General features: G+C 49.3%; 1 protein-coding gene across 1 annotated transcript in view; it reads right to left on the bottom strand.

The window, feature by feature from the left end:
• Nucleotides 1-4,576: 4,576 nt before the first annotated feature.
• Nucleotides 4,577-11,839, bottom strand: part of Itk (IL2-inducible T-cell kinase) — a 36,976-nt gene continuing 29,713 nt past the window's right edge. Inside the window, exons 16-17 of the mRNA XM_013031007.1 lie at nt 8,103-8,260; nt 4,577-6,599 (exon numbers count right to left, since the gene is read on the bottom strand). Coding sequence (XP_012886461.1) covers nt 6,528-6,599; nt 8,103-8,260 — 230 coding nt within the window. The 3' untranslated portion in view covers nt 4,577-6,527. The remainder of the gene's footprint in view (nt 6,600-8,102; nt 8,261-11,839) is intronic.

Genomic DNA, 11,839 nt, shown 5'->3' on the forward strand with positions numbered 1-11,839 from the left:
AATGTTCTTATCTTCCTTCTCCCCCATCCTCTCTGTCCCCATCTCCCCCCCCCCCCCAGCCTGACTTCTGTCACCTTTCTGGCGTCTCCCTAGCTGTCTGGGCTAGGTTAGGATTCTCAGTGGCTGCTGCTGTAACTTCTGGGCTGTGCTGAGCCGCTCTGTGCTGTGCTGCAGCTGTTGCTGTTCCGGCCTCCATCCTACCTGAGAGGGAGGACATGGGCCTCTCTCTTTCCACTACACCATCCTCCAAGTCTGGCAGGACGGACCGGACCCGGAGTTCAGGAAAACAACAGCAAAACAGGGCAAAGAAACGAAGTAGAGGTGAATTCTTTCCACTAGGTGTCGCCTTCCCTCACGCTTGCTTTGCATCTGACCCTCATCATCATCACCTGAGAATTGCTTGGCCACTTGGAAGGCTGGTTTTCCCTGCAGGTAGATTCCAGGTCGGGTAATGGCACTTATTTCTTTCTTTATGTGTGCCAGGACTATGGCTTGAACTCAGGGTCTCTCTCTCTCCCTCCCTCCCCCCACCTCAGCTTTTTTGTTTTTGCTGGCACTCTACCACTTGAGCCACACATCCACTTCTGGCTTTTTGCTGATGAATAGGAGATAACAGTTGTTTGGACTTTCCTACCCAGACTGACTTTGAGAACCGTGTTATTCATGGAAACCACCAAGAATAAGCACAGAAATAGGTCACTACACTGAGTGGGGTTATCAAGGAAAGTCAAAGAACACAAATGGGATCCAAATTGTCTGTCTGGGCACTGCCACCCTAGCTACTCAGGAGGCTGAGATCTGAGGATCATAGTTTGAAGCCAGCCTGAGCAGTAAAGTCTGTGAAACTCTTATCTCCAATTAATAGCCAAAACAAAGGGGAAGTGGAGTTGTGGCTCAAGTGGTAGAATGGTAGCTTTGAGCAGAAAAGCTTAGAAATAGTGCCCAGACCCTGAGTTCAACCCCCAGGACTGGTGTATGCCCACAACTGCACACACACACACACACACACATACAAGACACACACACGAATAGTGAAACCTGCTGAAATTGTTTTGGGGATAGGGGTGTGGGATGGGAAAACTAGTAGAAGAGGTGTGGTTGATACATTGCAGATACATTAGACAGATACCTTGTCTGTGTAACATTTTGCAATTACAGTATGATAATTAAAAAAGAACACATAGCTGCAGAACAGCTACTTGTAGCCGTTGCTGGTGTCTTGTGCCTGTAAACTACTCAGGAGACTGAGATCTGAGGATCAAGATTCCAAGCCAGCGTAGGCAGGAAAGTCCATGAGTCTCTTATCACCAGAAAACTGGAAGTGGAGCTATGGCTCAACGTAGTAGAGGGAGGGCTAGGAAGTTGGCTCAGTGGTAGAGTGCTGGCTTCCAGTGCATGAGGCCCTGGGTTCGATTCCTCAGCACCACATAAACAGAAAAGGCAGGAAGTGGCGCTGTGGCTCAAGTGGTAGAGCGCTAGCCTGGAGCTGAAGAGCTGAGGGACAGTGCCCAGGCCCAGAGTTCAGGTCCCACGACTGACAAAAAAAAAAAAAGGTAGAGGGCTAGCTTTGAGCGAATGAGCTCAAGGACAGTGCTCAGGCTCTGAGTTCAAGCCCCATGACTGAAACCCCTCCCCCCACAAGAAGATCACTGTGCCTAGTGCCAGTGGCTCACACCTGTAATTCTAGCTATTCAGGAGGCTGAGCTTTAGAGGATTGCAATTTGAGGTCAGTTGGGCAGAAATGTCTGTGAGACTCCATGTTGAAAATAACCATCTTCTTGCTGGTTATTTTGAACCAAGCTGGAAGCTGTGTGTGTGTGTGTGTGTGTGTGTGTCTGTCTGTCTGTCTGTCTGTCTGTCTGTCTGTGTCTGTGTCTGTGTTTGTATGTGTCTGTCTCAGTCTCTGTCTCTTGCTATGTCTTTATCTCTGTGTCTCTGTGTCTGTGTCTTTCTGTCTGTCTGTCTGTCTCTCTCTCTCTCTCACACACACACACACACATACCAATCATGTTGACTGTGGTCTCTCTGCCTTCTTGGCATGGTGAGCTTGTGCTCTGGGAGATTCAGTGTCTGTAGAAAACCAGTGAGGAGCAAAGATCTTCATCAAACCTACATTAGCACTTCCCGGGGGGATTATTTGCCAGTGGGGTCCAGGGTGGGACTGAGTGGAACCTCCAGGCTTGCTACCCCATGTCCAATAGTCAGCTGGTAGAGTCGCTAACTCCTGCAGTGCAAGTGGGTATTTGGTGAATGGAGATATGCCAAGTGCTTGACACACCGGAGCTGCCATCCCCGGCATTCACGTCCCCAGGGACCAAGGAGGGAGGGACACAGCTATTTATTGCTGCCCAGCCACAAGTGAAGAACTCCAAATGGCAATTTTCACTGTCACCCACACAGCAGATGACAGCGAATGAATAGGAATAAATAATCTGTTTCTGTGAACAAATTAAAAAAAAATTCTCCAATCAAGTTTCTCTTCCACCAGTTATGCCTTTCCCAAATCTACTCACTGGAAAGGGTGAAGTCCAGCTTAGACTTTCCTGTCCAGCTCTGTCCTTGAACTTTTAAAATAGGCCGGATTGTCAGATGTCAGTGGCTCACGTCTGTCATCCTAGCTACTCAGGAGGCTGAGATCTGAGGATCGCGGTTCAAAGCCAGCCCAGGCAAAAAAAAAAAAAGTCCCCGAGACTTTTATCTCCAATTAACTACAAAAAGACCAGAAGTGGAGCTGCGGCTCAAGTGGTAGAGTGCTAGCCTTGAGCAAAAAAGCTCAAGGACAGTGCCCAGGCCCCAAGTTCAATATCCATGACTGACAAAAAAATATTTTTTAAGTTAAAAATAGGCCTGGATTTATTTCTTCAGTTTCAATTTTACATCATTTGTTCTCTCTCTCTCTCTCTCTCTCTCTCTCTCTCTCTCTCACACACACACACACACACACAAACACTGAATTGAAAATAGCTTCCTGAATATTCTGAACTATCTTCCTTCCTTCCTTCCTTCCATTTTCCCCTCTTGCCTTCCTTGGTGTGTGTGTGTGTGTGTGTGTGTGTGTGTGTGTGTGTGTGTGTGTGTGTGTGTGTGTGAGTGCAGGTGTGTGGCTCTGTCCCTGAGCTTTTATGCTCAAAGCTAGCATCTACCCCTTGAAGCATAGCTCCATGTCTGGCCTTTTAATAGTTAATTGGAGGTAAAGTCTTAAGGACTTTCTTGCTCTGACTGGCTTTGAACCACAATCCTCAGGCCTCAGCCTCCTGAGTAGCTAGGATTACAGGCGTGAGCTATCTGAGCTGGGGTGACAAGGAACTTCTTGTAAGGAAAAACGACATCTTTCCCACCTTTGTTTCTGTGAGGATACACAGGCAGACCCAATGTACAGCACGTAGAAACGGTGATGTTCCTGTTGAATGAATGTAGCAGAATGATATGTAGTCTTGACTCATCCTGAAAGATGAAACCATGTAACTATTTTTTTTTAACTAAAGCAAAATTCTAGGAGTTGGAAGACAAGCCACACACCCTATTTGTTAAAACAAAACATATAGCTTTATTTGCCACACACAACTTTTGACTTTGTGTGCTCTACAACAGATAAGTGATCTCTGTAACATTTTTATTCTGAACATGAGCAGTGACTGTACACTAATAAATAGTCATTTGATTCAGGTATAAATACAGTTTCAAAAGGCATCAATCAAATGCAAGGAATACAAAATACAGCTACAATCCAAACCTGGGACAGGGGAATTCTCTATGGATACAATCCCACCTTCAGAACTGGAGAGAAGCCGGGTGCCGGTGGCTCACGCCTGTCATCCTAGCTACTCAGGAGGCTGAGATCTGAGGATCACAGTTCAAAGCCAGCCTAGGCAAGAAAGTCTGTGAGGCTCTTATCTTCAATGAACCACCAGAAAATCAGAAGTGGCGCTGTGGCTCAAGTGGTAGAGCGCTTGCCTTGAGCTGAAGAGCTGAGGGCTAGTTCCCAGGCCCAGATTTCAAGCCCCATGACTGACAAAAACAAAAAACAAAAGCTTGACATGGGGAGGGGGCAGGGAGGGAACATACCAGGAAAGAAGCCTTTGGTGATACTACAAGGTGAGCAATGTACTTGGGCTCATTAAAATCCCAGGGAGTGCTTATAATTTTAGCTACTTTGGAGGCTGAGATCTGAGGATCATGGTTCAAAGTCAACCTGGGCAGGAAAGTCTATGAGACACTTATCTTCACTCCACACACACACACAAAGCCAGAGGTGGAGCTATGGCTCCACTAGTTAGAACACTAGCCTTGAGCAAAAGAAGCTCAGGAACAGCACCCAGGATTCCAAGTTCAAGCCCCAGGACTGGCACAAGAAAAAAAGATAAAATCTCCAAGGAATCTCAGCTTTAAAAAGATAATGTCATACAAGGAATCTTTTAAAAGAAGACCACAGAGGGCTGGGAAGGTGGCTCAGAGGTAGAGCGCTTGCCTTGCATGCATGAGGCCCTGGGCTTGATTCCTCAGCACCACATAAGCAAAAAGAAAAAAGCTGGAAGTGGCATTGTGGCTCAAGTGGTACAGCGCTAGCCTTGAGCTGAAGAGCTGAGGGACAGCGCCCAGGCCCAGAGTTCAGGCCCCACGACTGGACCCAAAAAAAAAGAAAAAAGACCACAGAGATCAGACAATTCCAGTGTTTTTCTTCTAGGCTGAACATCATAGAAATCATCTCTAATTGAGGCTTTCCAATAAAAGAATGGACAAAATGCAGAAAAAGGAAACAGATGATTGTGGATACATTGGCCCCTAAACGACAGAGTTAGATCTGGGTTTGTTTTTTTTTTACACAACAATTGTGCTTAAATGTTATGCCTCTGAATCTCAAGCCAGTCAAAATAGTCCATGATTTGGAAGGAGTAACAACAACAACAAAATCCCAGATTGCAACATTATCGAAGAGCTTTATCTTAACACGGTGGAGAAAACAAGGGGTCTCTTAGGTCATGGAGCATTTCTCCTAATGAAATGTCCAAGAAGAAAGACTACAGCTCCAAGTGAGAGGGGAAAAAACAAATCAAGGGAGTATTAGGACTTGGGTAGCCGAGTGCTTTGGAGATATCTGGAAATCGTCTGTATAAATGGGTCATGAACTAGGACTCTGGGAGGCTGGGAGAATCAAAGGGCCAATTAACTAAGCTAGTGATCAAGCAAGGTAGGGATGGAGATCAAGGAAGTGCAGATCCTCTTCCAGGTCAGAGGGCACGCCACCCTCTCTTGGGGAGGTGGGGGTGGAGGTGGTATTAATTAGCCTCTGAGTTTTTCCTCCTTTTTTTGAGTTCCTCTCCTTTGCAATCCCTTTCATTCTCAATAGGAGGCAGTATGGAACAGCCATAGAGCATCTACATCCGGGTTAGATTTGGGTTAGGAACACATCCTTCTTAGTTCTTGTCTGGGCAGGTGTCCTGGGCATGGCGTGAATGCAGTATTCATCAACAGTGCTCCCGGACATCTTTATGCATCTTGCATGACTCAGTTTCCATCCAGGTGGCTGGAGCAGGAACAAACCCCTTAAACTCTTCTCCCAGAATCTTGCGAATCTTCAAATCTCAACCTTAAGGCCTAGGGCAGAAGTAATCTTCCATTGCTCTGCAGAGCCACACGGAGTGGCACAACACTGCCCCCTGTTGGTGCAAGTGGGGTAGTACAGAGAAGGAAGCAGGTGGAGCGAGGGGGGGGTGAGGCTTGAGGGGAGGGGAAAAGGTACTAGAAGTATTCATTCTTTCAACAATCTTTGTCAAAGCAGAAGCAAAATCACTCATAGGACTTGGTACAGACTAGGGGCGTTGGAATGCCAACCAACCCCAAACCTCTCTTTTGGTCCCCTGTGGTTCTCCAACATCGGATGCTCCGCATATTCCTGACTAGACATTAGGTCTTCAATAGCTAGAACCCATCCCACAGAGCGAGAGGAATGGCAGCCTGCTCTGTGCGACTCCCCAAAGCCACTTCTGATGACATCCGGCCTGGGAGGTGAGCAGCAGTGTTCCCCCCCCCGCCCCCCCCCATGCGCAGCAGGAAGCTGTGGTCAACAGCTTCGCAGTTGGGGAAGTCTTTCTGGCCTTCATCCACTCACCGCATTCTTAGCAAAAGCGCCAGGGCTGGCATCCCCTCGGCCACCAGAGGCTGGAGAATTGCGGTGTTGGGACACATGATTAAAAACAAAAAGTCTCTTGAACCACGCAGCTTTAGATCCATGCTTGAAATAATAATTCTGAGAACCCCAGGCTGCTCCATCAGCCTCTCCTTCCTGCAAAGAAGCACAAGCAAGGTTTCCTGGAACTGTCAGATGCAGGTTTCCGCTCAGGCCCGTGGATTGGCCTCCAGCCTCTGTCTGTCAGGATGCTACGTTCGCCGCAGCTCAGGGACCAGAACCAGGAATCCAGCCGCCTCCGGGGTGCCCTGGGCTGGCGGCAGCTTTTCATGCTCAATGGTAGGAGACCATCCTTCTTCTGTCACCATCCGTAGCCCCTAGGCTGGCAGGAGATTTTCTGCTAAAGTCCTGATTCTGCGATTTCTGCCAGCTGACCCAACAGTCTGGAGAAGGGCGGCCGGTCTTCCGGTCTCTGGAGGAGAAGAAAAAGATCTCTGTGAAGTCCTTGTACTTCCACGGCAAATTCAAGTTCAAAGCAAACTAGAATTTAACAGTGGAATTTTCTTTTTTTAAAGTGCCCATCCTGGGGCTTGAACTCAGGGACTGGGCTCTGTACCTGAGGTTTTTAGCTTACGGCTAGCAGGCTATTACTTGAGCCACAGCTCCATTTCTGAGTGTTGGGTGGTTCATTGGTGATCAGAGTCTCACAGAGTTTTCCACCCAGGCGGGATTCGAACCTTGATCCTCAGATCTCAGTTTCCTGGGTGGCTAGGGTTACAGGCGTGAGGCACCAGGGCCTGGCTGATCATGCGATCTTCTGCTAATTTGAAAACATGGATTTGTAGAGGTTGCACTGGAGGCACCAGGCTCCCGTGGTTCATGGTAGTTAGGTGGCCTTGTTTTAAATCTCAGCCTCACTACTACATTAGCTGTGTGACATCATCATCCAGTTACTAAACCTCTCTAGCAGGTCAGTTTTATCCATATAAAGGAGAAAATAAAAAAATTAAAAGTAAAATAAAAGGGGGCTGGGAAGGTGGCTCAGTGGTACAGTGCTTGCCTTGCATCATGAAGCCCTGGGTTCGATTCCTCAGCACTACATAAGCAAAAAGAAAAAAGCCGGAAGTGGCGCTTTGGCTCAAGTGGTAGAGCGCTAGCCTTGAGCTGAAGAGCTGAGGGACAATGCCCAGGTCCAGAGTTCAGGCCCCATGACCAGACTCCCCCCCCCAAAAAAAAATAAATAAAAATAAAGGAAAAGGTAAACTTTATGGTGAAAGGAAGAAATAAATGCACAGAGAAACAGGACAGGAAATGTGTACTGCGAAGATCTTAACTCTTCCTGGTGTGGTCTTCGGAATTCACCATTCCTGTGAAAATCCCAACGAGGTATGCTGTGGGTTCCCATAATCGGCCCCTGAGCTTTGTACAGAAGCCCCGTGTGCCAATGACAAAGCCATACATCTTCAGAGCTCGCTAAAAAGCTCAAGAGAGGGCGGTGTTGGTGAGAGACTAAACAAATAGGCCAGTGGTGTAGACAGAGAGAAGGAAGACCATTCTTCTCACCAGTGGAGAACAGTGTAAAAGAAAAGAAAAATTGAACCCAGGCACTGATGGCTCACACCTGTCATCCTAGCTACTCAGGAGGCTGAGAGCTGAAGGATCACAGTTTGAAGCCAGCCCGGGCAGGAAAATCCATGAGACTCTTATCTCCAATAAACCACCAGAAAACTGAAAGGGGCACTGGGGTTTAAAGTGGTAGAGTGCTAGCCTTGATCAAAGAGAGCTCAGAGACAGCACCTAGGCCCTGAGTTCAAGCCTCATGACCAGCAAAATAAAATAAAACAGAACTACCCTCCAGGTCACCTGGCTGGTAATGTATTTCAGCCATCCTGCTGTGCTATCCCTAATAACATTCCTGTAGACAGAGGTAGGAGGCACCGTGCCTTCGAATGCAGGGGGCTCGTCATCTACTGACCTCTTTCCAACAGAGATTCATGAGCTGGTAGATGGGCGGGGAGGCCAGGCGGGGCTTATATAACCGAAAGCCGGTACTAATGTCTTCCACCACCTCTGAGTTGCTTCGGTTTTCATATGGGATTTTGCCTTCGCTGAAGACCTCCCACATCAGCACACCTAGACGCAAGGATGGGAAAACACACGGCTGAAGAAAAACCTCTACCCATTGCCCCAAAAGAACCTGAATAAAAGTCACCCCACAAGCCGGGCGCTGGTGGCTCACGCCTGTCATCCTAGCTACTCAGGAGGCTGAGATCTGAGGATCGAGGTTCAAAGCCAGCCCGGGCAGGAAAGACCGTGAGACTCCTATCTCCAATAAACCACCAGAAAACTGGAAGTGGCGCTGTGGCTCAAGGGGTAGAGCGCTCGCCTTGAGCTGAAGAGCTAAGGGACAACGCCCAGGCCCAGAGTTCAAGCCCCACGACCGACAAAAAAAAAAAAAATGTAATTTTAAAAAAATGTCTCCAGACCAGAACAATCCCTTGTAAGAAATCCCATCCTCTCATATCATTCCTCTCAAGAATTGCACCCTCTTTGGGTTGTTCCCTCCGGTTGAAGCGTGGCTGAAGTGGCCATGTGTGGAGGAGATGCATCACACACCATCCTTGGCACAAAGACTAGCACTGGAAAGCCAGCATCCTGCCGCTTTGCATCATGGGAGGCATCCCACAGTCACCTGACAAGACCTGTGAAGTATCACTGTACAGACACAGGGCCCCTATCACTGCTTTCCCGTTCCCTCCCTGCGCCTGCCCACAGATCCATCTTCCGAGATTGACACTCGACATATAATAACCTGTTCCTGTAGGAATGGAGGGCACCCATCCAAAAGAGCCACCTTCTCTCCCTACACCCGTAGCCTCCTCTCTAAATTGGTCCAGGGCTGGACCTACTGCTTGCCCAATTGTCCCAGGCAGCAAGGGAAGGGCTGGTGTGAAGGCCTCCACAGGAAGTGATGGATAAATTCTGTGTCCTGAGTCCACTGTTGCTGGTCTATCTGTGCTGGAAATGAGAGTGAAGCGTGCCCTGGACACTTTGGGTTGGTTGCAAAATGGCAAAGGAAGAGGCCCTGGGTGTGTTGAAAGCTGAGATCACCTTCTGGGCTCACCAATTCCCCTCCCCTCCCCTTTTCTTGGCCTACTCAAGTTCTGCTGATCTCCCCGAGATATGGGAGACCCCTTCCTACCTACCTGAGTCCCCTACACTTCCATGTCCGCTTGCCCTTTCTTCTCCATCTCTTTGGCACTTGGTGAAATTGATCACAGAGCCAAACTCCCCTTGCAAAGAGCAAGAGGAGGAGGAGGGCAGCTCAGGAGACAGAGGGCCTAAGAAAAGAGCTGTGGGGTCACTCTGAATGGGTGTCAAATTCTTAACGATCATGTAAATAATGCATGATGACAGCCATAAAGCTAGAAATGGAATTATCCTCATTACATGCGAAACCCTGTGCTCCGCTCATTCATGCACCCTCCATTTAACAAGGGCATCCTTGAATGGGCCTGTCCCTCCCCACACACCCACTCCCCGTCCCCACCCCCCCACTGGCAGCCTAGGAGGCTACCCCAGGTGCCACCCTAACTCCCTGTCAACACCTTGGGCTACTAATGCCAGGGCCAAACCTCTGAACCCTAGATAGGGCTCTGCTCCTCAAATCAAATCTAAAAAGACAAGGCCAAAAGGCCTTGCACAAAGGCTCCAATGAGGTGGCTGATTTCTGCTTTCGTCAACTACAAGTGAATAATTAATACTTGCCAGGAAAGAAATAGACTCATTGTTATGGTGGCCACATGGAGGCCACAAAAGGCCATTCTGCCAGGCTCCTGGTGGACCCCTGGGGCTAGCAGTGGCCCAGAGAAGCCTCTTTGAGCTCATAGGCCAGATGCTGCAACGGGAGGACCCAAGCCCTGCCCAGTTTTCCAGGAATGCCGTTTCCAATGCTAATGAGCTGCCCTCTATTCATTACCTAATGCCTATGCATCATTCAATTTGGTTTTCGGAGCAGTGATACAGCCCCAGAGACACACTGAACACCAGGAGGGTGTAATTTTGTCATTGTTGTTGTTGTTTTTTAAATCCTCTTCTGTGCCAGTCTCTGACCTGAGTAAAAACTCTCCAACCCTTACTGGATTCTGTACCCCACTCTTGGCCTACTGCCTAAAGCAAAGTTTTCCTTTTCCATTTTCCAGCACACATGCATACAAGGGTGCCCACAGAAACCAGTCAGAACTGGCCAGGAAATATAATAAAGCAGCTTAGTGAACATAGAGATAATGCCCCCAGCCAAGGGGCTCAGCCAGCACAGCTACCCAGAGGCACTGGCTTTGTTAAGCAACAACTCATTCTTTCTGTGGTCTCCTAACCACCGGGGGAAGATGGCAGCTGGTGCCAGCAAGGGACTCCTGTGTCAAAGTTTCACGACATACATGTGGATGCTGGGTGCTCAACAAAAGCCTTCTGACACACAGACACACACACACAGACACACACACACATACACACACACCTACTTTTCCAGTATTTTTGCTCTCCGGGCCAAAAGCTGCCCTTGCTAAATACAGAGCTGACAGCTGCTAGACACTGTCATTTCTGAGTTGGTTCCCCATTAGAATTTACCCAGCCACCCACCCACCTTCAACTCCAGCTCACATGGGAAATTCTACCATTAGAGAAGAGTTCATCCTGCCACAGAAAGCATTCTTCCCACCCTTACTCCACCCCCCCCCAACCCCCATTAAAATGTCCTCCATGCTTATTTCCTTTCTGGTCCACCGAATTCTCAAAAGCACCTGTTCTGCATCCAATGGGAAATTTTCATATTTGGCTCTTCAAGATCAGTGCGATTCACTGGCTCCTTCCTTGAAAACAAGTGCTGACGTTGGAGAGAAGGAAAGAGCAGACCCCGGACAGAAGGGGAGGAGGCAGTGGAGGTTCAGAGGCCCCAGGGAGAGATCCAGAACTGGGGTACAGTCATGAAAAACAGCCAGCCGAGGCCCTGACAATCCTGACCCTGGATACACACCTAGGTTTTTGCCCTCCAAGATCTAAAGGCCGGAATGGATTCTCGCAGGGCCTGGACTCGGGAATAAAGCCTGGACATATACTGTCCTAGGAATGACAGAGGCAGGACGTAGAAAGCGAAGGGTAGGACCCACCACCACTGCTGAGGCCCTCCGGTCTGCAGGCCTGCCATGGGGCCTGGCTGGCCACGCGGAACCAGCAGTACCAGCTTACCCAAAGGGGAGAGAGCTAGGAGAAGCTGCTTGTCTGCCTGCAGGTTCTCGGCCTAGTGGAGGGGCAGCTGGCCCATGACTCCCAGGAAAACTGGCTAAGCAAAGTTCAAAGGCAGATTCGGGCCAGCCGTGGAGTCCTTTCCACCCAGGCTTTCTGAAACCACGCCACCTGCCCCTGACGCCCCCCTGTCCCCTCTGCCCTACGCATGTGTTGGGGGGGGGAGAGCGGGATAGGATGGTCGGTTCCGGCCAGGGCTGCAGCTTTCTGGTGCTATCCGAGCTCAAGGAAACCAACCTTTCCAGCCAGAGGTCTGCCCACCGATCCCTTCCCCCCCACCCCACCCCCACCCCGTCCTCCCTTCCCCCAGACAGCCTGGTCTAGCCCGCCTGGTGCAGGCCAGAAGGCTTCAAAGCAATCAGCCCGGCTTCCCCCCCAAACCCAGCATCACCCCCGCCCCGCACACAC

Source organism: Dipodomys ordii, unplaced genomic scaffold (assembly GCF_000151885.1).
Source record: "Dipodomys ordii isolate 6190 unplaced genomic scaffold, Dord_2.0 Scaffold135, whole genome shotgun sequence".
NCBI lineage: Eukaryota > Metazoa > Chordata > Mammalia > Rodentia > Heteromyidae > Dipodomys > Dipodomys ordii.